The sequence below is a fragment of the Rhinoraja longicauda genome, chromosome 44 (genome assembly GCF_053455715.1).
Source record: "Rhinoraja longicauda isolate Sanriku21f chromosome 44, sRhiLon1.1, whole genome shotgun sequence".
In the NCBI taxonomy this organism is placed as follows: Eukaryota; Metazoa; Chordata; class Chondrichthyes; order Rajiformes; family Arhynchobatidae; genus Rhinoraja; species Rhinoraja longicauda.
In genome coordinates, this window is record NC_135996.1 from 5,246,177 (window position 1) to 5,273,002 (window position 26,826).

Genomic DNA, 26,826 nt, shown 5'->3' on the forward strand with positions numbered 1-26,826 from the left:
TCCCATAGCTATCTTTGCTACACTTCTTCCCACCCTGTTTCATGTAAAAACTCTATCCCCTACTCCCAATCCCTCCGTCTACGCCTATCTGCGCCCAGAATGAGGTGTTCCACACTAGGGCATCGGAGATGTCCTCATTCTTTAGGAAACGGGGCTACCCCTCTTCCATTATAGTTGAGGCTCTCCTCAATATCCCGCAGCTCCACTCTTGCTCCCCCTCTCCCCATTCGTAACAAGGATAGAGTCCCCCTTATCCTCACTTTCCACCCCATCAGCCAGCGTATCCAACAAATTATCCTCCAACATTTCCGCCACCTCCAACGGGATCCCACTACTGGCCACATCTTCCCATCTCCACCTCTTTCTGCTTTCCGCAGAGACCGTTCCCTCCGAAACTCCCTGGTCCACTTGTCCCTTCCACCCCATCCCCGGGTATTTTCCCTTGCAACCGCAGGAGGTGCAACACCTGTCCCTTTACCTCCCCCCTCAACTCCATCCAAGGACCCAAACAGTCTTTCCAGGTGAGACAGAGGTTCACCTGCACCTCCTCCAACCTCATCTACTGTCCGCTGTTCCAGATGTTAACTTCTGTCCTGGGCCTCCTCCATTGTCAGAGTGAGGCCCAGCGCAAATTGGAGGAACAGCACCTCATATTTCGCTTGGGCAACTCACACCCCAGCGGTATGAACATTGACTACTCTAACTCAGATAGTCCCTGCTTCCCCTCTCTATCCCCTCCCCCTTCCCAGTTCTCCCACTATTCTTCCTGTCTCCGACTACATCCTATCTTTGTCCCGCCCCCTCCCCTGACATCAGTCTGAATAAGGGTCTCGACCCGAAACGCCACCCATTCCCACTCTCCCGAGATGCTGCCTGACCCGTTGAGTTACTCCAGCATTTTGTGTCGACCTTCTTCAGAGGTGTTGCCTGATCCGCTGATTTACTCCATTGCTTTGTGTCGATCTAAAACTATGACTTCTAAAAACTAATTCTAAGCATATTGATGTACCGGGCGTGTATTATTTGCTGGTTTTTGGCACAGGTCAAGGCAGATTAGTCGAGCTTCCAATGTACAGGTGCTCTCCGACTTACGATGCTTAGACAATAGACAATAGGTGCAGGAGTAGGCCATTCGCCCTTCGAGCCAGCACCACCATTCAATAGACAATAGGTGCAGGAGTAGGCCATTCGGCCCTTCGAGCCAGCACCGCCATTCAATAGACAATAGGTGCAGGATTAGGCCACTCGGCCCTTCGAGCCAGCACCACCATTCAATAGACAAAAGACAATAGGTGCAGGAGTAGGCCATTCGGCCCTTCGAGCCAGCACCGCCATTCAATGTGATCATGGCTGATCATTCTCAATCAGTACCCCGTTCCTACCTTCTCCCCATACCCCCTGACTCCGCTATCCTTAAGAGCTCTATCTAGCGACTTGCGATATTTGGACTGGTGCAAACGGCTGCAAACGGCAGCTCGCTTCCGGGCCAATTGATCAGGTGCATTCAGTGCGTTCCGCTCGTACAATATTTCCTGTTTGGGATGGGCTTCTCGGAGCGCAGCCCTATCGGAAGTCGAGGAGCACCTGTATGTTTATAAGAGGGGGGGGGGAGGGTTTCTCTTTGAAGGGATAATAATGAACCTTTCCTTCCCATTGTTTCCCAGGCGCTTTCGACCAGTAATGAGAGTATTGATAGCGGTGTCAGCACTGTAAGTGGCCAGTTTTTGTTGCGGTGGTGGCTGGTAGCTGGGTCCTTTGATTTATCTTTTTTATTTCTCCCACCCGAACAGTATTTCCTCCCCCGGGGCTATTTCTGGCACGCCGACCCGAAACTGTGTTAATTGGCACAAAACGCCGCATCAAAACGTGCAGGTCGACCCTCTGAATTTTGCTCCATCTCCCCCCCCCTCCTGTATGTGCAAAGGAATCCCTTCTTCACGCTGACCACACGCCGCTGGAGAGTCGAGGACACCATTCCTGTAAAGAAAATTCAGCATAAAGCTCCCTCTCCCATCTCCCATCTCCCATCACATGCGCCATGGGGCAGGGGCAGGGACAGGTCCATATTGGATGCAGACCGAACCAAAGATACCAGAGGAGCAAGATGAACCACTCACAACATCGCCTATACTGAAGTGTAGTAGGCAAAGGAGCGTCCGCCATTTTAGTAGGCAAAACCCGCCGCTCCCTATGCCTCTTGCAGTGTTTTATGTGATGATACCATAAAAATGCAGAAAATATCTCTTCTATCAAATCACAGATTTTTGTTATTTTTCTTTTAAAATGTTTCTGAAAGTTTCTGCCTACTAAAATGGTGGCGTGACGTGCTACGGTTTTTAGGGTCGAGTGGTCTATCTTGTTCCTCTAGTATCTTTGGTCACGGGGAGAATGTACAAACTCCGTACGGACAGCACCTGCAGTCGGGACGGTTTTTAGGGTCAAGTGGTTTATCTTGCTCTGCTCTATTATCTTTGGATAGAACCACCCCCCCCCCCCTTACCTTTCCCCCACACACTCCAAAGGACAGGCACCACCCAAAGTGGAAAATTCCACAAGCCCACTTTTCCCAGTTCAATTCTTGAGCGTTAGACGGCTCTGTGGGCCTGTACTCGCTGGAGCTTAGAAGGATGAGAGGGAGGGGGGTGGGGGGGATCTCATTGGAAACGTACAGAATAGCGAGCGGCCTGGATAGAGTGGACGTGGAGAGGATGTTTCCACTGGTGGGAGAGTCTAGGACCAGAGGGCACAGCCTCAGAATTAAAGGACGTTCCTTTAGGAAGGAGATGAGGAGGAATTCCTTTAGGAAGGAGATGAGGAGGAATTTCTTCAGTCAGAGGGTGATGAATCTGTGGGATTCTTTGCCACAGACGGCTGTGGAGGCCACAAGCCAGTGGATATTTTTAAGGCTGAGATAGATAGATTGTCGATTAGTGCGGGTGTTTTAAGGGTAATGGGGAGAAGGCAGGAGAATAGGGTTGGGAGGGAAAGATAGATCAGCCATGATTGAATGGCGGAGCAGACTCGATGGGCCGAATGGCCCACTTTTTCTCCTATAACTTATGAAGTTTAATAATTGAGGCAACACACAGTGGTGCAGCAGGGTAGAGCCATTTCCTCGCAGCGCCAGAGACCCAGGTTCGATCCTCGGTGGGTGCTGTTTGTGTGCGGAGTTTGCACGTTCTCCCCGTGACCCTGTGTGGGTTTCCTCCAGTTTCCACCCACACCCCAAAGACGTGCGAGCCTGTAGGTTAAATGGCCCTCTGTAAATCGCCCTGTGTGAGGGGTGGCTGAGAAAGTGGGATAGCAGAACTAGTGTGAACGGGCGATCCATGTGCAGGTGGGAACTGCAGATGCTGCTTTACACTGAAGGTGGACACAAAGCGCCGGAGTAACTCAGCGGGACGGGCACCATCTCCGGATAGAATGGGTGGGTGACGTTTCGGGTTGAGACGTTTCGGGTTGAGACCCTTCTTCAGACTGAGAGTCAGGGGAGAGAGAGAGAAAGACACACACAGAGATATGGAAGGGTAAGGTGTGAAAATGAGAGAACAGAGGGGATGAAGTTCAAGGAAAATGTAGAATAGATCTTTCAATGTTTCCATGCTCTATATATATATATTTTTTTTAAACATGGCCTAAAATTGTTAGATTCAACTTTTCCACTTCTAATTATTGGGTTAGAATCTCAACCATCAGCTTGTGGTCCATAGCCCTCTCAGGTCATAGAACCATTTGGTAGACACAAAAAAGCTGGCGTAACTCAGCGGGTCAGGCAGCATCTCAGGAGAGAAGGAATAGGTAACGTTTCGGGTCGAGACCTCAGAATGTCACCCATTCCTTCTCCCCAGAGGTGCTGCCTGACCCGCTGAGATCCTCCAGCTTTTTGTGTCTATCTTTGGTTTAAACCAGCATCTGCAGTTCCTTCCTGCACTTGGACATAGGCCCATGGCCATGCCAACCAAGTTGCCACTTGGGCTAGTCCCATTCGCCTGCATTTGACACCTAGTCCTTCCTATCCACATATCTGTCCAGTAAGAAAATAACTGCAGATGCTGGTACAAATCGAAGGTATTTATTTCACAAAATGCTGGAGTAACTCAGCGGGTCAGGCAGCATCTCAGGAGAGAAGGAATGGGTGACGTTTCGGGTCAAGACCCTTCTTCAGACTGATGTCAGGGGGGCGGGACTAAGGAAGGATATAGGTGGAGACAGGAAGATAGAGCGAGAACTGGGAAGGGGGAGGGGGGGGGGGAAGAGAGGGTCGAGACCCTTCCTCACCCATTCCTTCTCTCCTGAGATGCTGCCTGACCTGCTGAGTTACTCCAGCATTTTGCAAAACAAATATCTGTCCAAATGTCTTTCAAAAGTCCACATCCATAGCTTCCTCTGGCAGCTTGTTCCACATCTTGAGTCCCCCTGAGTAGAGCTAATAGGACTTGATGTTTCAATCCCTGTGGTCAGTCGGCACTCTTGATGTATTGGTACACAATATTGTTTACAGTTTTGGTCTCCTAATCTGAGGAAAGACATTCTAGCCTTAGAGGGAGTACAGAGAAGGTTCACCAGATTGATCCCTGGGATGGCAGGACTTTCATATGAAGTAAGACTGGATAGACTAGGCTTATACTCGCTAGAATTTAGAAGACTGAGGGGGGATCTTATTGAAACATATAAAATTCTTAAGGGGTTGGAGAGGCTAGATGCGGGAAGATTGTTCCCGATGTTGGGGAAGTCCAGAACCAGGGGTCACCGCTTAAGGATAAGGGGGAAGTCTTTTAGGACCGAGATGAGAAAACATTTCTTCACACAGAGAGTGGTGAGTCTGTGGAATTCTCTGCCACAGAAGGTAGTTGAGGCCAGTTCATTGGCTATATTTAAGAGGGAGTTAGATGTGGCCCTTGTGGCTAAAGGGATCAGGGGGTATGGAAAGAAGGCAGGTACAGGTTACTGAGCTGGATGATCAGCCATGATCATATTGGGTGGCGGTGCGTACAGGCTCGAAGGGCCGAATGGCCTACTCCTGCACCTATTTTCTATGTTGGCAGTGGGATTGGAGTGGTGAAAGGGGGGGGTCATCGGGTGGGCACAGTCCTTCTTTGACGTTTCATTGATAAGCCCACGACGTCTCCAGAGGGCACCACGGTGATACCTGTCGTCCCAGGTACACACCCCCCCCCCCCCTCAGTTCCACACTCCTCTCGCCATCGTGCAGCTTGCAGTCAAAATACACTCAACCAAAATCAGTCAACTCCTGACGAATTTTATATTTTTGAAGCACCTCGTTGAGGTTAAATCTGACAACCCGCAAAACAAAAGTCACCCTGGCCAGAGAAAATACTGTTTCCGCAGGAACTATTGATTTTATTTTTCATTCTGCCTCCCCCTCTCTCTCTCTCTCTCTCTGATGTATAATGGAATTACGATTTTCTTTCAGCGTCTCCTAACTCTTGCCGCATTAGCTTTTTCTGCCGTTCGGCTGCTGCAGCACCTCTACAGTCCTCCCCCCCTCCCCTCACGAGGGTTGTGGGCATATGGTCGTAAGGAATAGGAGTAGAATTAGGCCATTCGGCCCATCAGGTCGACTCCGCCATTCAATCGTGGCTGATCTATCTCTCCCTCCCAACCCCGTTCTCCTGCCTTCTCCCTGACACCCGCACTGATCAAGAATCTTTCTATCTCTGCCGTAAAAATACCCACTGACTTGTGGCCTCCACGGCCGTCTGTGGCAAAGAATCCCACAGATTCACCGCCCTCTGGCTAAAGAAATTCCTCCTTGTCTTCCTAAAGGAATGTCCTTTAATTCTGAGGCCGTGTCCTCTGGTCCGAGACTCTCCCACCAGTGGAAACATCCTCTCCACATCCACTCTATCCAGGCCGCTCACTGTTCTGTACGTTTCAATGAGATCCCCCTCCCCTCGTTCATCTAAACTGGGTTTGAACAAAGAGTGCCATGGACTGAAACTTAGATGCCTTTAGTCTCTGTGACCCTCTAGCTCCCTCCCCAACCTTAGCTGCCGTTTGTTGTTCAGTGATTAGATGATCGCCAGCATGGTTTGACGCCGAAGTAGATCCGAAAAATGCTCCCGGTTTTGAAGCCTTACATTAAAGTTTAGACGATAGAGATGCAGCGCGGAAGCAGGCCCTTCGGCCCACCAGGGTCAGCACCGACCAGCGGCCACCCCATGCACCAAGACTAACCCGCACACACGAGGGACAGATTACAATTTTAACCGAAGCCAATCAACCTACAGACCTTTGGAGTGTGGGAGAAAACTGGAAACGTCAAAGGACTGGACAATCCAGATGCAGGAAAAATGTTCCCAATGTCGGGGGAGTCCAGAACCAGGGGCCACACACACAGTCTAAGAATAAAGGGGAGGTCATTTAACACTGAGGTGAGAAAAAACGTTTTCACCCAGAGAGTTGTGGAATTCTCTGCCACAGAGGGCAGTGGAGGCCGATTCACTGGATGAATTTAAAAGAGAGTTAGATAGAGCTCTAGGGACTAGCGGAATCAAGGGATATGGGGAGAAGGCAGGCACGGGTTACTGATTGTGGATGATCAGCCACGATCACAATGAATGGCGGTGCTGGCTGGAAGGGCCGAATGGCCTCCTCCTGCACCTATTTTCTATGTTTCTGAAACCCACGCAGTCACAGGGAGAACGTACAGACAGCACCCGTACCCAAGATCGAACCCGGGTGTCTGGCGCTGTAAGGCAGCAACACTACCGCTGTGCTACCCCAAAGCCTTTGTGAAGAACTGCTTAATCTGGGAAATGGCACTCTCTAATCCTGGGAAGTTGACCGGATGTGTGTTATACCTCCTGCTTGCATTTTAGTACATGCCCAACTGTGTTGGTAAGGCCGGACACAAAATGCCGGAGTAACTCAGCAGGTCAGGCAGCATCTGTGGAGGTGACGTTTCGGGTCGAGAACTCTTCTTCAGACTGAAATTAGGGGGTCGGGAAATGGGGCAAAGAGCCCGAGGCGGCAAAAGACCAGGGCCGGCAAGAAACGACCGCAGTCAGGGATGTGCCTTGGTAGGCCCATTGTAGGCTGGGGAAGGCGTGATCTCAGGAGGGAAGATAAACGCAAAAAGCTGGAGTAACTCAGCGGGTCGGGCAGCATCTCTGGAGAGAAGGAATGGGTGACGTTTCGGGTCGAGACCCTTCTACAGACTAAAGGGCTCGACCCGAAACGAATGGCCTCCTCCTGCACCTATTGGCTATTGAGAGGGAAGGATAGATCAGCCATGATTGACTGGCGGAAGAGACTCGATGGGCCGAATGGCCTGATTCTGCCCCTCTTGTCTGATGGCCCTGTGTTAACTGTGGCGCCATTTTGTTGCCGATCGGCGCCTGTCTGTTTTGCCGTGACCTTCCCGTCTTCTCGCCCCTGCAGCAACCGGCCCGGCTGGCCCCGGAGAGGGAGTTCATCAAGTCGCTGATGGGCATCGGCAAGCGCCTGGTCACCCTGCACACCAAGGAGCAGAAGACCCAGCGGCTCATCTCTGAGCTCTCGCTGCTCAACCACAAGCTCCCGTCCCGCGTCTGGCTGCCGACGTCCGGCTCCGACCACCACGTGGTGCGTGTGCCCCACAACCAGGCCGTGGTCCTCAACTCCAAGGACAAGGTGGGTGGCGCGCGAGGCTGGAGGTGCCTGTGTACTGCCTGCACGCACAGCGAGTCGCTGTCTACTTATTAGCGATAGATGTATGGAGTAGCCTCGACCAGGTGGACCCGCTGGGCCCAAACATCTCCTGCATTGGTACAGCACCCTCTCCTCCCTCACTCTCCCCTCCTACCCCCCTCCCCTCCCCCCAAACCCCCTCCACTCCTCCCCTCCCTCCTCCCCTCCCCTATCCCCACTCCACCCCTCCCGCCCTCCCCCCGCCTCTCACCCTTACCCCCCTGTTCTCCCTCCTCCCCCACCCTCCCCCCACAACCCCCCTCCACCCCTCCCTTACCCCCTGCTCCTCCTCCCCTCCCTCCTACCCCCACTCCTCCCCTCTCCCGCCCTTCCCCCCCTGCTCCTCCCCTCCCGCCCTTCCCCCCTGCTTCCCCTCCCCCCTATCCCCACTCCACCCCTCCCCCTCCTTCCCTCCTCCCCCTCCCCTACAACCCCTCTCCCCTCCCCCCTTACCGCCCTGCTCCCCCTCCCTCCTCCTCTCCCACCCTTGCTCCCTCTCCCTCCTCCCCTCCCTCCTCCCCGCCCTTCCCCCCCTGCTCCCCCTCCCTCCTCCCCTCCCCTCCCCCACTCCATCCCCTCAACCTCCCTTATCCTCTCTCCACCCTCCCGCCCTTCCTCCCCTCCTCTCCCCCTATCCCCACTCCTCCCCTTCCCCTCCTCTCCCTCCACTCCTCCCCGCTTCCTCGAAGGGCCGAAAGGCCTCCTCCTGCACCGATTGTCTATTAACTGCTCTCTCTCCCACTCTCTTTCTCTCTCTCTCACTCTCATTCTCTCTCTCAATAGCTCTCACAACCTCCCACACTTTCTCACACTCACACACTCTCTCTCGCACTCTCTCACACTCACTCACTCTAGCGCTCCAACTCTCTCTCTCTCTCTCTCCCACTCTCACTTTAGTTTAGAGATACAGCGCGGAAACAGGCCCCTTCGGCCCACGGGGTCCGCGCCGACCAGCGATCCCCGCACATTAACACTGTCCTACACCCACACACACACACTAGGGACGATTTTTACACTTACCAAGCCAATTAACCTACAAACCCGCACGTCTTTGGAGTGTGGGAGGAAACCGAAGATCTCGGAGAAAACCCAGGGGTAGAACGTACAAACTCCGTACAGACAGTACCCTTAGTCGGGATGGAACCCGGGTCTCCGGCGCTGCATTCGCTGTAAGGCAGCAACTCTACCGCTGCGCCACCGTGACCTCTCTCTCACTGTCTCTCACCCACTCTCTCTCGCCCACTCTCTCACATTCATACTCTCACACTATCTCTCTCCCCCTCCCTCTCTCCCCATCTCCCTCACCGCTCTCCCCCCTCTCTCCCCTCTCTCCTCCCTCTCTCCCCTCTCCCTCTCTCTCCCCTCTCTCCCCCTCTCCCTCCAAGACCAGGATTGAACCCATGTCTCTGGGGCCCTACCAGCTGAGCCACTTTGTAATTGAGAAGGAGAAGCATATTTGCGCGGTGCCTCTGTGGAATAGTGTTTTAACCCAAGCTTCAGCCTGTGTGTACGTGCTGTTCTTGACGGAGTCCAGTGCCTGCACAATCCATCTGCTGCATTTGCTTTCAATCGCTGTTCCAATGTGTTTACGTTGAGAGATGTGAGGGGGGGGAAACAAAGTAACTTGATGTGAATCGTGTGTACGCCAGGCAGCAGTAATAAAAAGCACAGCTTCTCCACCAGTCCTGCCCCACTGCACTGCAAAGGCCAGAGAGAGGAGCACAACAACTGAATGAACAAAACAACATCCAAAGCTAAGACTACTGCCTTGAATAAATAACCCTCAGGTAGACAGCAAACTGCTGGAGTAACTCAGCGGGGACAGGCAGCATCTCTGGAGAGAAGGAGTGGGTGGCATTTCAGGTCGAGGGTCTCAACCCATTCCTTCCCTCCAGAGATAGAAACATAGAGAACGGGTGCAGGAGGAGGTCATTCGGCCCTTCGAGCCAGCACCGCCATTCATTGTGATCGCGGCTGATCATCCACAATCAGTAATCCATGCCTGCCTTCTCCCCGTATCCCTTGATTCCGCTAGCCCCTAGAGCTCTATCTAACTCTCTCATAAATCCATCCACTGCCGAGAATTCCACAGATTCACAACTCTCTGGGTGAAAAAGTTCCTTCTCGCCGCAGTTGTAAATGGCCTCCCCTTTATTCTAAGACTGTGTGTGTGTGGCCCCTGGTTCTGGACAGATGTTGCCTGTCCCGCCCAGTTGCTCCAGCACTTTGTGTCTATCCTGTGCTGCGCACTTCTATGTCTAAGAAGGAACTGCAGACGCTGGTTTTAAACCGACCATAGACACAAAAAGCTGGAGTAACTCAGCGGGACAGGCAGCATCTCGGGAGAGAAGGAATGGGTGACGTTTCGGGTCGAGACCCTTCTTCAGCCCCGAAACGTCACCAATTCCTTCTCTCCAGAGATGCTGCCTGTCTGCACTGTTCTACGCAGCGTGTGCAGCTGCAGGGAGCATCTCTGGAACAATATTTTCACTGGATTTTTTGCCTTTGAGAGCATTGTTTTTTAATGTCACGAGGCTGCGTTGCTGTGAGGTGTTTTTGCCTTGACTTCTAGTTTCCCCATTCTTCCTCTGACTTGGTCGGTTCTCGTTTACATCGTTCTGTCGCCAGTCAATAGACAATAGACAACAGGTGCAGGAGGAGGCCATTCGGCCCTTCGAGCCAGCACCGCCATTCAATGTGATCACGGCTGATCATTCTCAATCAGTACCCCGTTCCTGCCTTCTCCCCATACCCCCTGACTCCGCTATCCTTAAGAGCTCTATCTAGCTCTCTCTTGAATGCATTCAGAGAATTGGCCTCCACTGCCTTCTGAGGCAGAGAATTCCGCAGATTCACAACTGAAAATGTTTTTCATCCTGCCCTTAAATATACCTGGACTATCTCTGACATCTCCCTCCCGTTTCTGGACCTCACCATCTCCATCACAGGAGACAGACTAGTGACGGACATTTACTACAAGCCCACCGACTCGCACTGCTATCTGGACTACACTTCTTCCCACCCGGTCCCCTGCAAAAAGTCTATCCCCTACTCCCAATTCCTCCGTCTACGCCGCATCTGCGCCCGGGATGAGGTGTTTCAGACTAGGGCTTCCGAGATGTCCTCGTTCTTCAGAAAACGGGGCTTCCACTCCTCCATTATAGATGAGGCTCTCACTGGGGTCTCTTCTACATCCCGCAGCTCCGCTCTTGCTCCCCCTCCCCCCACTCGCAACAAGGACAGGATCCCCCTCGTTCTCACCTTCCACCCCACCAGCCAGCGAATCCAACATATCATCCACCAACATTTCCGTCACCTACAACGGGACCCCCACCACTGGCCATATCTTCCCATCCCCTCCCCTCTCTGCGTTCCGCAGAGACCGTTCCCTCCGTAACTCCTGGTCCACTCGTCCCTTCCTACCCAAAGCACCCCAACCCCCGGGCACTTTCCCTTGCAACCGCACGAGATGCAACATCTGTCCCTTTACCTCCCCCCTCAACTCCATCAAAGGACCCAAACAGTCTTTCCAGGTGAGACAGAGGTTCACCTGCACCTCCTCCAACCTCATCTATTGCATCCGCTGCTCTAGATGTCAACTTATTTATATCGGCGAAACCAAGCGCAGGCTCGGCGATCGCTTCGCTGAACACCTGCGCTCGGTCCGCATTAACGCAACTGATCTCCCGGTGGCCCAGCACTTTAACTCCCCCTCCCATTCCCAGTCTGACCTCTCTGTCATGGGCCTCCTCCAGTGCCATAGTGAGGCCCGCCGGAAATTGGAGGAGCAGCACCTCATATTTCGCCTGGGCAGTTTGCAGCCCGGTGGTATGAATGTCGACTTCTCCAACTTCAGATAGCTCCTCTGTCCCTCCCTTCCCCTCCTCCTTCCCAGATCTCCCTCTATCTTCCTGTCTCCACCTATATCCTTCCTTTGTCCCACCCCCCGACATCAGTCTGAAGAAGGGTCTTGACCCGAAACGTCACCCATTCCTTCTCTCCCGAGATGCTGCCTGACCTGCTGAGTTACTCCAGCATTTTGTGAATAAATGTTTTTCCTCATCTCCGTTCTAAATGGCCGACCCCTTATTCTTAAACTGTGTGGCCCCTGGTTCTGGACTCCCCCAACATCGGGAACATGTTTCCTGCCTCTAACGTGTCCAACCCCTTAATAATCTTATACGTTTCAATAAGATCCCCTATGAGATTATTAAGGGGTCTGATAATTGCAGCAAAGAAAAATCCTCCTGGCAGCTCAGTACTTGAGCTGCTCCCCCCCATTGTGACTGCTGTGCAGGGAAACTGGTGCAGGACATTATAGCACTACGGCTCGCTCAGCGTAAAGACACACGGGTTGCAAACCCCACGCTGCACGTGTAACCCTGAAGCAGTATCAAACCTGCAGTGTGGAATCTACCCAGCTCTAGTTTAGTTCAGAGACTCAGCGCGGAAACAGGCCTTCCTAGTCCGCGCCGACCAGCGATCCCCGCACACTAACACTATCCTACACACACACACACACACTAGGGGATGATTTACATTCATACCGTGCCAATTTACCTACAAACCCGCACGCCTCTGGAGTGCGGGAGGAAACCGGAGCGCCCGGAGAAAACCCACGCAGGTCACGGGAAGAACGTGCAAACTCCGTACAGACAGCGTCCGTGGTCGGGATCGAAGCCGGGTCTCTGGAGCTGTGAGGCAGCAACTCTGCGCTGCGCCACTGTGCCGCTCCGCGCCCGTGACTTTGCTTTGTGATGGGTGTTGTGACCATGTGTTTCTCCTCTCTTCTCCCTTCCCCTCTCCCATCTCCCCTTCTCCCTTCTCCCCTCTCCCCACCTTCCCCTCTCCCCACTCCCCTCTCTGCCCACCTCCCCTCTCTCCCCACCTTCCCCTCTCCCCACCTCCCCTCTCCCCACCTCAACTCTTCCCCTCTCCCAATCTCTCCTCACCTCCCCTCTCCCCACCTCCCCTCTCCCCACCACTCCTCCCCTCGCCCTCCCCTCTCCCCACCTCCCCTACCCCTCCCTCTCCCCACCTCCCCTCTCCCCACCTCCCCTCTCCCCACCTCCCCTCCCCACACCACCTCCCCCCTCCCCCCCCCCCCCCCAGGCTCCCTACCTGATCTACGTGGAGGTGCTGGAGTGCGACAACCTGGAGGTGTCGCAGGTGCCGGCCCCGCATCCCGGAGAACCGCATCCGCAGCACGCGGTCGGTGGAGAACCTGCCGGGCTGCGGCGGCAGCGGCGGAGGCTCCGCCCACGAGCAGCGGGCGCCCAACTTCACCACCGTCCCCAACTACGACAACGACGACGAGGCTTGGTCCGTCGACGACATCGGCGAACTACAGGTGGAGGTGAGGGGCCGGCCGGCTGGTAGCTGCCCTCTCCTTGTACTTGTGGAGGGCATGATTGTATTCCCCCCTCCCTCTCTCTCTCCCTCCACTCCCTCTCCCTCTCCCCCCTCTCTCTCCCTCCCCCCTCTCCCTCTCCCCCCCCTCTCTCTCTCTCTCCCCTCCCCCCTCTCTCTCCCTCTTACCCCTCTCTCTCCCACCCTTCCTCTCCCTCACTCTCCCCGCCCTCCCTCCTCTCTTCCACCCTCCCTCCCTCCACCCCTCCACTTCTCCACTCCCTCTTCCTCTCCCCGCCCTCTCCCACCCCAGCCCTCCATCTCCCCCCTCTATCTCTCTCTTCTCCCCTCTCTCTCCCTCTCCCTTCGTCCCCCCTCCCGCTCCCCTCCATTCCCCCCTCCCCCACACTCTCCCCCTTACCTCTTCCTCTCCCCACCCTCCCCCACCCTCTCCCCTCTCACTCTCTCCCCCTTCCCTCTCCCCCTCCCTCTCTCTCCCTTCTCCCTGTCCTCCCCGCCCTCCCACTCCATACCTCCCTCTTCCCCTCTCTCTCCCTCTCCCCGCCCTCCCTCTCCCACCCTCCCTCTCCCCGCCCTCCCTTCGTCCTCCCCCTCCCTCTCCTCTCCACCCCCCCCACCCTCTCTCTCTCCACCCTCCCTCTTCCTCTCCCCGCCCTCCCTCCCTCTCCTCCCCTCCCCTCTGGAGAAAACCTCTAATGTCCGCAATGAGACTAGTTTGAATCTGCACCATTGACGATCCACCGACACTAATCGTCCACCAGTGGATCAGCGTTGTATACCTGACCCGAGTTACTCCAGCACTTTGGGTCTTTAGACTTTAGAGATACAGCGTGGAAACAGGCCCTTTGGCCCACCGGGTCCGCGCTAACCAGTAGCCCACCGCGTACTCTAGCACTACCCAACTCACCAAGGACCATTCACAATTCCCAGAAGCCCATTAACCTACAAACCTGCAGGTCTTTGGAGTGTTGGAGGAAACCAGAGCGCACACAGTCACAGGGAAAACGTACAGACCGAAGACAGACACAAAAAGCTGGAGTAACTCAGCGGGTCAGGCAGCATAGACACAGAAACATAGAAAATAGGTGCAGGAGTAGGCCCTTCGAGCCTGTACGCACCACCATTCAATATGATCATGGCTGATCATCCAACTCAGTATCCCGTACCTGCCTTCTCTCCATACCCCCTGACCCCTTTAGCCACAAGGGCCACATCTAACTCCCTCTTAAATATAGCCAATGAACTGGCCTCAACTACCTTCTGTGGCAGGGAATTCCACAGACTCACCACTCTCTGTGTGAAGAAAAATGTTCTCATCTCGGTCCCCCTTATCCTTAAACTGTGACCCCTTGTTCTGGACTTCCCCAACATCGGGAACAATCTTCCTGCATCCAGCCTGTCCAACCCCTTAAGAATTTTGTACGTTTCTATAAGATCCCCACTCAGTCTTCTAAATTCCAGCGAGTACAAGCCGAGTCTATCCAGTCTTTCTTCATATGAAAGTCCTGCCATCCCAGGAATCAATCTGGTGAACCTTCTCTGTACTCCCTCTATGGCAAGAATGTCTTTCCTCAGATTAGGAGACCAAAACTGTACGCAATACTCCAGGTGCGGTCTCACCAATGCCCTGTACAACTGCAGCAGAACCTCCCTGCTCCTATACTCAAATCCCCTCGCTATGAATGCCAACATACCATTGGCTTTCTTCACTGCCTGCTGCACCTGCATGCCTACTTTCAATGACTGGTGCACTACGACACCCAGGTCTCGTTGCATCTCCCCTTTTCCTAATCGGCCACCTAATCTCTGGAGAGAAGGAATGGGTGACGTTTCGGGTCGAGACCCTCCTTCAGACTGCCACCTGTAGAAGCGTTTGAGATGCTTTTAGATGGGCGCATGGAAACGGGGGGGTGTGGATCACATGCAGGCAGCGATTAGTTTAATCGTGTCTGGTACGGACGTTGTGGGCTACCGGGCCTGTTCAAAGATACCAGAGGAACAAGATAGACCACTCGACCCTAAAAACCGTGACGCGTCAAGGCGCCATTTTAGTAGGCAGAAACTTGCAGAAACATTTAAAAAGAAAAACAAACAAAAAGCTGTCAATTGATAGATGAGATATATTCTGCATTTTAATGGTATCATCACACGTACTGTTCCCCCAAAGCACTGATCACACTGCGAGAGGCAGAGCGAACCGCGGTTTTGCCTACTAAAATGGCGGACCATGCGTACTAAAATGGCGGACAATGCCTACTAAAATGGCGGACCTTGCCTACTAAAATGGCTCCTCCGCGTACTACACTTCAGTATAGGCGATTTCGACGGAGTGGTCCACCTTGTTCACATGTTGACTGTCATATGTTGAAAGACTGGAGCGACTAGGCTTGTATACACTGGAATTTAGAAGGATGAGAGGGGATCTTATTGAAACCTATAAGATTATTAAGGGGTTGGACACGTTAGAGGCAGGAAACATGTTCCCAATGTTGGGGGAGTCCAGAACAAGGGGCCACACAGTTTAAGAATAAGATGTAGGCCATTTAGAACGGAGATGAGGAAAAACTTTTTCAGTCAGAGAGTTGTGAAACTGGAATTCTCTGCCGCAGAAGGCAGTGGAGGCCAGTTCTGAATGCATTCTAGAGAGAGCTAGATAGAGCTCTTAAGGATAGCGGAGTCAGGGGGTATGGGGAGAGGGCAGGAACGGGGTACTGATTGAGAATGATTAGTCATGATCACATTGAATGGCGGTGCTTGGCCGAATGGCTTCCTCCTGCACCTATTGTCTATTGTTCATCCAGTATCTTTGGGCCTGTTCCCGCGCTGCACTGCCTGCCCTGTGTACTAACACCGTTCTCTGGCCCACAGCTGCCTGAGGTCCACACCAACAGCAGCGACAACATCTCCCAGTTTTCGGTGGACAGCATCACAAGTCAGGAGAGCAAGGAGCCGGTGTTCATCGCCGCGGGCGACATCAGGTACCCTGTCCGTGTCGGAAGGTACCGTGTACACCGAAGGCAAGACACAAAATGCTGGAGTCACTCGGCGGGTCAGGCAGTGTCTCTGGAGAGGAGGAATGGGTGACGTTTCGGGTCGAGACCCTTCTTCAGACTGATGTCAAGGGAGGGGGCAGGACAAAGATAAAATGTAGTCGGAAACAGGAAGACTAGTGGAAGAACTGGGAAGGGGAGGGGATAGAAACATAGAAACATAGAAAATAGGTGCAGGAGCAGGCCATTCGGCCCTTCGAGCCTGCACCGCCATTCAATATGATCATGGCTGATCATCCAACTCAGTATCCCGTACCTGCCTTCTCTCCATACCCCCTGATCCCTTTAGCCACAAGGGCCACATCTAACTCCCTCTTAAATATAGCCAATGAACTGGCCTCAACTACCTTCTGTGGCAGAGAATTCCACAGACTCACCACTCTCTGTGTGAAAAAAAACGTTCTCATCTCGGTCCTAAAAGACTTCCCCCTTATCCTTAAACTGTGACCCCTTGTTCTGGATGGAGAGAGAGGGACTATCTGAAGTTAGAGAAGTCAATGTTCATACCACTGGGGTGCAAAAATGGGTCCCCTCGACAACAGTCTGACGGCACTGGGCCTGTACTCGCTGGAGTTTAGAAGGATGAGGAGGGACCTCATTGAAACGTACAGAGTGAAAGGCCTGGGCAGAGTGGATGTGGAGTGGATGTTTCCACTAGTGGGAGAGTCCAGGACCAGAGGGCACGGCCTCAGAATTAAAGGGCGTTCCTTTAGGAAGGAGATGAGGAGGTGTTTCTTTAGCCAGAGGGCGGTGAATCTGTGGAATTCATTGCTACAGAGGGCCAAGTCAGTGGATATATTTAAGTCAGAGGCAGATAGAGTCTTGATTTATCCGGGCATCAGAGGTTATGGGGAGAAGGCAGGAGAATGGGGTTAGGAGGGAGAGATAGATCAGCCGTGATGGAATGGCGGAGTGGGCTTGATGGGCCGAATGGCCTAATTCTGCTCGGATCACGTGTGACCTTGTGATCATCATGACCTTTTTCACAGCCAACAATTGACCATTGTGGGCTCCACCTTGCCTTGATCATCGGTGCCGGCTTTGAGTCACCCCAGCACTTTGTCTCTTTTCTTTTGACAAATAAACTTCCATTACTCTTGATCGACACAAAGTGCTGGGGTGACTCAGCGGGCAGGCAGCATCTCTGGAGAAAAGGAATAGGTGACGTTTCATGTCGGGACCCTTCTTCAGACTGAAAGAGGGGGAGGGGGAGGGGGAAATAAACTGGAGGCGAGAAAAGGCCAGAACAAATCGGGGGTGTCCCCTCTCTAGTTGGTGAGAGGACGGTTCAATTTCCTGATAACAGCTGGGAACAAACTGTCCTTGAATCTGGAGGGGAAAAAAACTGCAGATGCTGGTTAAAATCGAAGGTGGGCACAAAATGCTGGAGTAACTCAGCGGGTCAGGCAGCATCTAGGGAGAGAAGGAATGGGGGACGTTTTGGACCGATTCAATCTGAAGAAGGGTCTCGACCCGAAACGTCACCCATTCCTTCTCTCCCCGCGATGCTGCCTGACCCGCTGAGTTACTCCAGCATTTTGTGCCTGCCTTGAATCTGGAGGTGTGCGTTTTCACACTTCTGTGCCTCTCTCTTTGGATTTTAGACTTTAGAAATTCAGCGTGGACACGGGCCCTTCGGCCCACCGAGTCCGCGCCGACCAGCGATCACCCCGTACACTAGCACTATCCCACACACACACACACACTAGGGACAATTTACCGAAGTCAATCAACCTACAGACCCGTGTAGAAAGGAATTGCAGGTGTTGGTTTGAACCGAAGATAGACACCAAGTGCTCAAGTAACTCAGTGGGTCAAGCAGCATCTCTGGAGAGAAGGAATGGGTGACGTTTCGGGTCGAGACTTCAAAAGGGTCACGACCCGAAACGTCACCCATTCCTTCTCTCCAGAGATGCGTCCTGCCCCGCTGAGTTACTCCTGCATTTTGTGTTTATCCTCGGTTACAACGCCCAGCCCCTTATATATTGATCTCTCCGACTTCAAGTAACCCTTACATTCCCCCTCTCTCCGTCCCTCCCCCATTCTGGTCGACCTGTTCTTATTCCACTGCTGTTATCACCAGAGGGGAAAGCAAGGTCACTTGAAGTTCGAGGAGTCAATATTCATACCACTGGGTTGTAAGCTGCCCAAGCGAATTCTCTCCAGAGATGCTGCCCGTCCCGCTGAGTTACTCCAGCATTTTACAATAGACAATAGGTGCAGGAGGAGGCCATTCGGCCCTTCGAGCCAGCACCACCATTCAATGTGATCATGGTCAGTCTGAAGAAGGGTCTCGACCCGAAACGTCGCCCATTCCTTCTCTCCCGAGATGCTGCCTGACCTGCTGAGTTACTCCAGCATTTTGTGAATAAATACCTTCGATTTGTACCAGCATCTGCAGTTATTTTCTTACAATGTGATCATGGCTGACAATCAGTGCCCCGTTCCTGTCCTCTCCTCATACCCCCTGACTCCGCTATCATTAAGAGCTCTATCTAACTCTCTCTTGAAAGCATCCAGAGAAATGGCCTCCACTGCCTTCTGAGGCAGAGAATTCCACAGATTCACAACTCTCTGACTGAAAAAGTTTTTCCTCATCTCCGTTCTCAATGGCCTACCCCTTATTCTTAAACTGTGGCCCCTGGTTCTGGACTCCCCCAACATCGGGAACATGTTTCCTGCCTCTAGCGTGTCCAATCCCTTAATAATCTTCTGTGTTTCAATAAGATCCCCTCTCATCCTTCTAAATTCCCGCGTGTACAAGCCCAGTCGCTCCAGTCTTTTGTGTCTACCTTTGAGCTGAAGCCTCGGTGAAACTGAAAGGTGAACAGGTGTGGGGCGAGCTGGGGTGCCTCATCTCTGCCGATGGCGGTGAAGTTACGGGGAATCTCTATCTTGCAGGCGACGGCTCTCAGAACAGCTGGCCCACACGCCCACCACCTTCAAACGGGACCCAGAGGACCCTTCAGCAGTGGCACTGAAAGAACCTTGGCAGGAGAAAGTCAGGTAGGCAGCAAGACCCACCATGGACAACCTGAACAATCCTTCCTTGAACAATCCAGACATTTGCAGTCACTCGTGCTTGGTGTAATCTTAAAGTTTAATCTTAAGGTTGAATCGTAAAGTTTAATCTTAAGGTTGAATCGTAAAGTTTAATCTTAAGGTTTAATCTTAAGGTCTAATCTTAAAGTTTAATCTTAAGGTTTATTCGTGAGGTTTAATCTTAAAGTTTAATCGTGAGGTTTAATCGTGAGGTTTAATCTTAAGGTTTAATCGTAAGGGTTAATCTTAAAGTTTAATCTTAAGGTTTAATCGTGAGGTTTAATCTTAAAGTTTAATCTTAAGGTTTAATCTTAAAGTTTAATCGTGAGGTTTAATCGTGAGGTTTAATCGTAAGGTTTAACCTTAAGGTTTAATCTTAAGGTTTAATCTTAAGGTTTAATCGTAAGGTTTAATCTTAAGGTTTAATCTTAAAGTTTAATCTTAAGGTTTATTCGTGAGGTTTAATCTTAAAGTTTAATCGTGAGGTTTAATCTTAAGGTTTAATCTTAAGGTTTAATCGTAAGGGTTAATCTTAAAGTTTAATCTTAAGGTTTAATCTTAATGTTTAATCGTGAGGTTTAATCTTAAAGTTTAATCGTGAGGTTTAATCATAAGGTTTAATCTTAAGGTTTAATCGTGAGGTTTAATCTTAAAGTTTAATCTTAAGGTTTAATCGTAAGGTTTAATCTTAAAGTTTAATCTTAAGGTTTAATCTTAAGGTTTAATCTTAAAGCTTAATCTTAAGGTTTAATCGTAAGGTTTAATCTTAAAGTTTAATCTTAAAGTTTAATCGTAAGGTTTAATCGTAAGGTTTAATCGTGAGGATTAATCGTAAAGTTTAAGGTTTAGCATAAGGTTTTAGCTTAAGGTTTTAGCTAAAGGTTTAGCTTAAGGCTTTTAGTTTACGGTTTTAGCCTATGATTAGCTTACGATTTTATCTTCAGGTTTAGCGTAAGATTTAGCTTAAGTTTTAGCATGGTTTTAGGTTACGGTTTAGGGTAAGGTTTAGAGTGGGATTTAAGCTGAGAGTTTAAGCATAAAGTTTTAGTTTGTGGGGGTTTTAGTTTATGGGTTTTTAGTTTTGGGATGCAGTGTGCAAATAAGCCCATTGATCCACTGAGTCCATAACGACCAGCGATTTATCCATACACGAGTTCCATCCTGTACACTAGGAACAATTAACAAAAGCCAATTAACGTACAAACCTGCATGTCAATGGAGTGTGGGAGGAAACCGGAGCACCCGGAGAAAACCCACGCAGTCACGGGGAGAACGTACAAACTCCGTACAGACAGCACCCGTAGTCGGGATGGAACCGGGGTCTCTGGCGCTGTGTGGCAGCAACTCTACCTCCGTGCCACCCCGCCCCACAGAGTTCCCTGTCTTCAAACTCGGGGCTGGGTTGCCGGATTGCTCCGAGAATTGTTCACGGGTCTGTGCAGGGAGGAACTGCAGATGCTGTTTTCTCTGAAGGATTGACAGAAAAGTGCTGGAGTAACTCAGGCGGGACAGGCAGCATCTCTGAAGAGAAGGAATGGGTGACGTTTCGGGTCGGAATCCTTACATCGGACTGGAGTCCGGACCCGAAGCATCACCCATCCTTTTTCTCCAGAGATGCTGCCTGTCCCGCAGAGTTGCTGCACTTTGTGTCTGTCTATGGTGCACTTTTGGGCAGCACGGTGGCGCAGCGGTAGAGTTGTTGCCTCACAGCGCCGGAGACTCGGGTTCGATCCCGACTGCGGGCGCCGTCTGTACGGACTTTGCACGTTCTCCCCGTGACCTGCGTGGGTTTTCTCCGAGATCTTCGGTTTCCTCCCACACTCCAAAGACAGTGCGGGTAAATTGGCTCGGTGTGAGTGTAAATTGTCCCCAGTGTGTGTCGGGTAGCGTTAGTTTAGTTTAGAGATACAGCACGGAAACAGGCCCTTCGGCCCACCGAGTCGCGCCAACCAGCGATCCCCGCACACTAACGCTATCCTATACCCAAAGCGGCACGGTGGCGCAGCAGTAGAGTTGCTGGCTTACAGCGAATGCAGCGCCGGAGACTCAGGTTCGATCCTGACTACGGGCGCTGTCTGTACGGAGTTTGTACGTTCTCCCCGTGACCTGCGTGGGTTTTCTCCAAGATCTTCGGTTTCCTCCCACACTCCAAAGACGTACAGGTTTGTAGGTTAATTGACTGGGTAAATGTAAAAATTGTCCCGTGTGTGTGTAGGATAGTGTTAGTGTGCAGGGATCGCTGGGCGGCGCGGACTCGGTGGGCCGATGGGCCTGTTTCCGCGCTGTATCTCTAAATCTAAATCTAAAATACCCACTAGGGACAATGTTTACATTTATACCAAGCCAATTAACCTACAAACCTGCATGTCTTTGGAGTGTGGGAGGAAACCGGAGCACCCGGAGAAAACCCACACAGGTCACGGGGAGAACGTACAAACTCCGTACAGACAGCGCCCGTAGTTGGGATCAAACCCGAGTCTCCGGCGCTGCATTCGCTTTAAGGCAGCAACTCTACCGCTGCGCCACCGTGACCGCCCTAAGTGTAAATTGTCCCCTAGTGCGTGTAGGGTGGCGTTAATGTGCGGGGATCGCTGGTCGGCGCGGACTCGGTGGGACGAAAGGCCTGTTTCCGCGCTGTATCTTTAAACGAAACGGTTGCTGACAGATGTGTGTTTCAAAGACAATGCGGGTAAATTGGCTCGGTGTGAGTGTAAATTGTCCCCAATGTGTGTAGGGTAGCGTTAGTTTAGTTTAGAGATACAGCACGGAAACAGGCCCTTCGACCCACCGGGTCCGCGCCGCCCAGCGATCCCCGCACACTAGCACTATCCCATACTCACTAGGGACAATGTTTACATTTATACCAAGCCAATTAACCTACAAACCTGTACGTCTTTGGAGTTACCTGAAGATCTCGGAGAAAACCCATGCAGGTTACGGGGAGAACGTACAAACTCCGTACAGACAGCGCCCGTAGTTGCAATCAAACCCGGATCTCCAACGTTGCATTCGCTTTAAGGCAGCAACTCTACCGCTGCGCCACTGAGATCGCCCTATGTGTAAATTGTCCCCAAGTGCGTGTAGGGTGGCGTTAATATGCAGGGATCGCTGGTCGGCGCGGACTCGGTGGGCCGAAGGGCCTGTTTCCGCGCTGTATCTGTAAACGAAACGGAACTAAACGGTTGCTGACAGATGTGTGGTTCAAAGACAATGCGGGTAAATTGGCTCGGTGTGAATGTAAATTGTCCCCAGGATAACGTTAGTTTAGTTTAGTTTAGAGATACAGCACGGAAACAGGCCCTTTGACCCACCGGGTCCGCGCCGACCAGCGATCCCCGCACACTAACACTATCCCATACCCACTAGGGACAATGTTTACATTTATACCAAGCCAATTAACCTACGAGTGTAAGATGGCGTTAGTGTGCGGGGATCGCTGGTCGGCGCGGACTCGGTGGGCCGAAGGGCCTGTTTCCGCGCTGTATCTGTAAACGTAACTGAACTAAACTGTTGCTGACAGATGTGTGTTTCAACCAGGTTTCTGTTTCCCGCCCACAGACGGATTCGAGAGAATTCTCCCTACGGTCACTTTCCCAACTGGCGCCTCCTGTCGGTGATCGTCAAGTGCGGGGATGACCTTCGCCAGGAGCTCCTCGCCTACCAGGTGTTGAAGCAACTGCAGGTACCTCGCCTCAACACCTCGCCTCCCACAGCCACAACTCCTGGGAGGAACGGTGGCACAGCGGGTAGAGCTGCTGCCTCACAGCGCCAGGGACCCGGGTTCCATCCTGACCTCGGTTGCTGTTTGTGTGTGTCTGTCTGTGTGTGTCTGTCTGTGTGTGTGTGTGTGTGTGTGTCTGTGTATGTGTGCGTGCATGTCTGTGTGTGTGTCTGACTGTGTGTGTGTCTGTGTGTGTGTGTGTGTGCGTGCGTGTTTGTGTCTGCGTGTGTGTTTGTGTCTGCGTGTGTCTGCGTCTCTATGTGTGCGTGTCTGTATGTGTGCTTGCATGTCTGTGTGTGTCTGTATGTGTGCCTGTATGTGTGCGTGTCTGTGTATGCGTGACTGTGTATGTGTGCATGCATGTCTGTGTGCGTGCATGTGTGTGTGTGTGCGTGCCTGTGTGTGCATGCATGTCTGTGTGTGTGTGTGCGTGTGCGTCGTTTGCACCAAAGAAAGGGCCCGACTAAACATTGCCCATCAACATCTATCGCAAACTCAAATTGAGCGCAGCTTAACCGTGGTTGCTTGCTCAGGACAGTAGAGTCTGTCAACTTCGCAAAAGGACCATTATTTTCCAAGTCAGAAATAAGTGACAGAAGAGAAAAAGACATTCATTCAAGCTGGAGAGATTGCAGAGATTTACGAGGATGTGGAGGGCCTGAGCTACAGGGAGAGGTTGAGTAGGCTGGGTCTCTATTCCCTGGAGCGCAGGAGGATGAGGGGCGATCTTATAGAGGTGTACAAAATCATGAGGGGATTAGATTGGGTAGACGCACAGAGTCTCTTGCCCAGAGTAGGGGAATCGAGGACCAGAGGACATAGGTTCAAGGTGAAGGGGAAAAGATTTAATAGGATACCGAGGGGTAACTTTTTCACACAGAGGGTGGTGGGTGTATGGAACGAGCTGCCAGAGGAGGTAGTTGAGGCTGGGACTATCCCAACGTTTAAGAACAGTTGGACAGGTACAGGTTTGGAGGGATAGGGACCAAACGCAGGCAAGTGGGACTAGTGTAGCTGGGACATGTTGGCCGGTGTGGGCGAGTTGGGCCAAAGGGCCTGCTTCCACACTGTATCACTCTATGACACTATGCTCTCCAGAGATGCTGCCTGACCCGCTGAGTTACTCCATGCATTAGTATTGCCCTGCTCTAGTGCTCCCTCTGGTGGCAGCGCACGTTATCACTCAACAGGACACAGAGTGCTGGAGTAACTCAGCGGGTCAGGCAGCATCTCTGGAGAACATGGATAGGGGACATTTCAGGTTGGGACCTTTCTTCAGAACACTTCATTCTGAAGTGCCAAGCTGGAAAGGTTGCAGGGTATTATGTTCAGAAGGTGTAAGAAAATAACTGCAGATGCTGGTACAAATTGAAGGTATTTATTTCACAAAATGCTGGAGTAACTCAGCAGGTCAGGCAGCATCTCAGGAGAGAAGGAATGGGTGACGTTTCGGGTCGAGACCCTTCTTGAGACTGATGTCAGGGGGGCTGGACAAAGGATGGATATAGGTGGAGACAGGAAGATAGAGGGAGTATAAGAAAATAACTGCAGATGCTGGTACAAATCGAAGGTATTTATTCACAAAATGCTGGAGTAACTCAGCAGGTCAGGCAGCATCTCGGGAGAGAAGGAATGGGTGACGTTTCGGGTCGAGACCCTTCTTCAATCTGAAGAAGGTTCTCGACCCGAAACGTCACCCATTCCTTCTCTCCCGAGATGCTGCCTGACCTGCTGAGTTACTCCAGCATTTTGTGAATAAATACGGAAGAGAGAGGGAGAACTGGGAAGGGGAAGGGGAAGAGAGGGACAGAGGAACTATCTAAAGTTGGAGAAGTCAATGTTCTTACCGCTGGGCTGCAAGCTGCCCAAGCGAAATATGAGGTGCTGTTCCTCCAATTTCCAGTGGGCCTCACCATGGCACGGGAGGAGGCCCATGACAGAAAGGTCAGACTGGGAGTGGGAGGGGGAGTTGAAGTACTCAGCCACTGGGAGATCAGGTTAGTTAAGGCGGACTGAGCGAAGGTGTTGAGCGAAACGATCGCCGAGCCTGCGTTTGGTTTCATGTTCAGAAGGTAGACACTAAATGCTGGAGTAACTCAGCGGGTCAGGCAGCATCTCGGGAGAGAAGGAATGGGAGACGTTTTGGGTCCACCCTACTGAGTATTATGTTCAGTTTAGTTTGGAGATCCAGCGTGGAAACAGGCCCTTCGGCCCACCGAGTCCACGTCGACCAGCGATCCCCACACTTTAACACTACCCTACACATTACCAAGGACCTTTTTCTTACACATAACACATACACCAAGCCAATTAACCTGCAAACCTGCACGTCTTTGGTGTGTGGGAGGAAACCGAAGATCTCGGAGAAAACCCATGGGGAGAACGTGCAAACTCCATACAGACAGCACCCGTAGTCAGGATCGAACCTGGGTCTCTGGCGCGGCAAAGCAGTAACTCTACCACTGCGCCACCGTGCCAGATCTGGGCACCGTGTTATAGGATAGGTCGTCAAGCTGGCAGGGCGCAGAGAAGATTCACGAGGATGTTGCCAGGATTCCAGGGGCCTGAGCTACAGGGAGAGGTTGAGCAGGCTGGACTCTATAACTTGGAGCACAGGAGGATGAGGGGGTGATCTTATAGAGGTGTACAAAATCATGAGAGGAATAGGTCGGGCAGACGCACAGAGTTGACCAGAGTTGGGGAATCGAGAAATAGAGGACATAGGTTTAAGTTGAAGGGGGACAGATTTAATCGGAATCTGAGGGGTAACTTTTTCAAACAAATATATGGAACGAGCTGTCCGAGGATGTAGTTGAGGCAGGGACTATTGTTTAAGAAACAATTTGACAGGTACATGGATAGTGTGCAAGAAGGAACTGCAGATGTGTAGGAAAGAAAACTGCAGATGCTGGTTTAAATCGAAGGGAGATACAAAATGCTGGAGTAACTCAGCGGGTCAGGCAGCAGCATCTCTGGGGAGAAGGAATGGGTGACGTTTCGGGTCGAGACCCTTCTTCAGACTGAGGTTTAGAAACGTCACCCATTCCTTCTCTCCCAAGGAACTGCAGATACTGGTTTACACGTAAGATAGACATAACGAGCTGGAGTATCTCAGAGGGTCAGGCAGCATCTCTGGAGAAAAGGAACAGGTGACGTTTCGGGTCGAGACCTTTCTTCAGACAGAGGTTCAGTCTGAAGAAGGGTCTCGACCTGAAAGGTCACCTGTACGTTTTCTCCGTAGATGCTGCCTGACCTGCTCAGTTACTCCAGAATATTTGTGTCTTATCTTCGCTACATGGATAGGACAGGTTTAGAGGGATATGGGCCAAGCGGAGGCAGGAGGGACTAGTGCAGATGGGACTTGTTGGTCAGTGTGGGCAGATTCATGTGATAGGAGCAGAATTAGGCCATTCGGCCCATCAAGTCAACTCCGCCATTCAATCATGGCCGATATACCGTCCCCTCTTAACCCCATTCTCCTGCCTTCTCCCCATAACCCCTGATACCCATACTAATCAAGAAGCTATTCATCTCTGCCTTAAAAATATCCATTGACAATGAATTCCACAGATTCACCACCCTCTGACTAAAGAAATTCCTCCTCATCTCCTTCCTAAAGGACGTCCTTTAATTCTGAGGCTGTGCCCTCTGGTCCTAGACTCTCCCACTAGTGGAAACGTCCTCTCCACATCCACTCTATCCAGGGCCTTTCGCTATTCGGTACGTTTCAATGAGGTTCCACTCCCCCCTTCATCCTTCTAAACTCCAGCGAGTACAGGCCCAGTGCTGACAAACGCTCATCGTACGTTAAGCCACTCATTCCTGGGATCGTTCTATGTGGGCCGAAGGGCGTGTTTGCAGGCTGCATGACGACATCATTAGGGTTAAACGGCGGTGAAGCGGTAGAGCCTCACAGCGCCAGAGATCAGGGTTCTCCGATCTTGACCGCGG

General features: G+C 51.9%; 1 protein-coding gene across 1 annotated transcript in view; it reads left to right on the forward strand.

Moving 5' to 3' along the window:
• Window positions 1–26,826, forward strand: part of pi4kb (phosphatidylinositol 4-kinase, catalytic, beta) — a 76,022-nt gene that overhangs the window by 42,285 nt on the left and 6,911 nt on the right. The window contains 7 exon segments of the mRNA XM_078431830.1: window positions 1,665–1,709; window positions 7,405–7,635; window positions 12,805–12,870; window positions 12,872–13,048; window positions 15,931–16,040; window positions 19,014–19,118; window positions 22,713–22,836. Of these exon segments, the coding sequence (XP_078287956.1) occupies window positions 1,665–1,709; window positions 7,405–7,635; window positions 12,805–12,870; window positions 12,872–13,048; window positions 15,931–16,040; window positions 19,014–19,118; window positions 22,713–22,836 (858 nt within the window).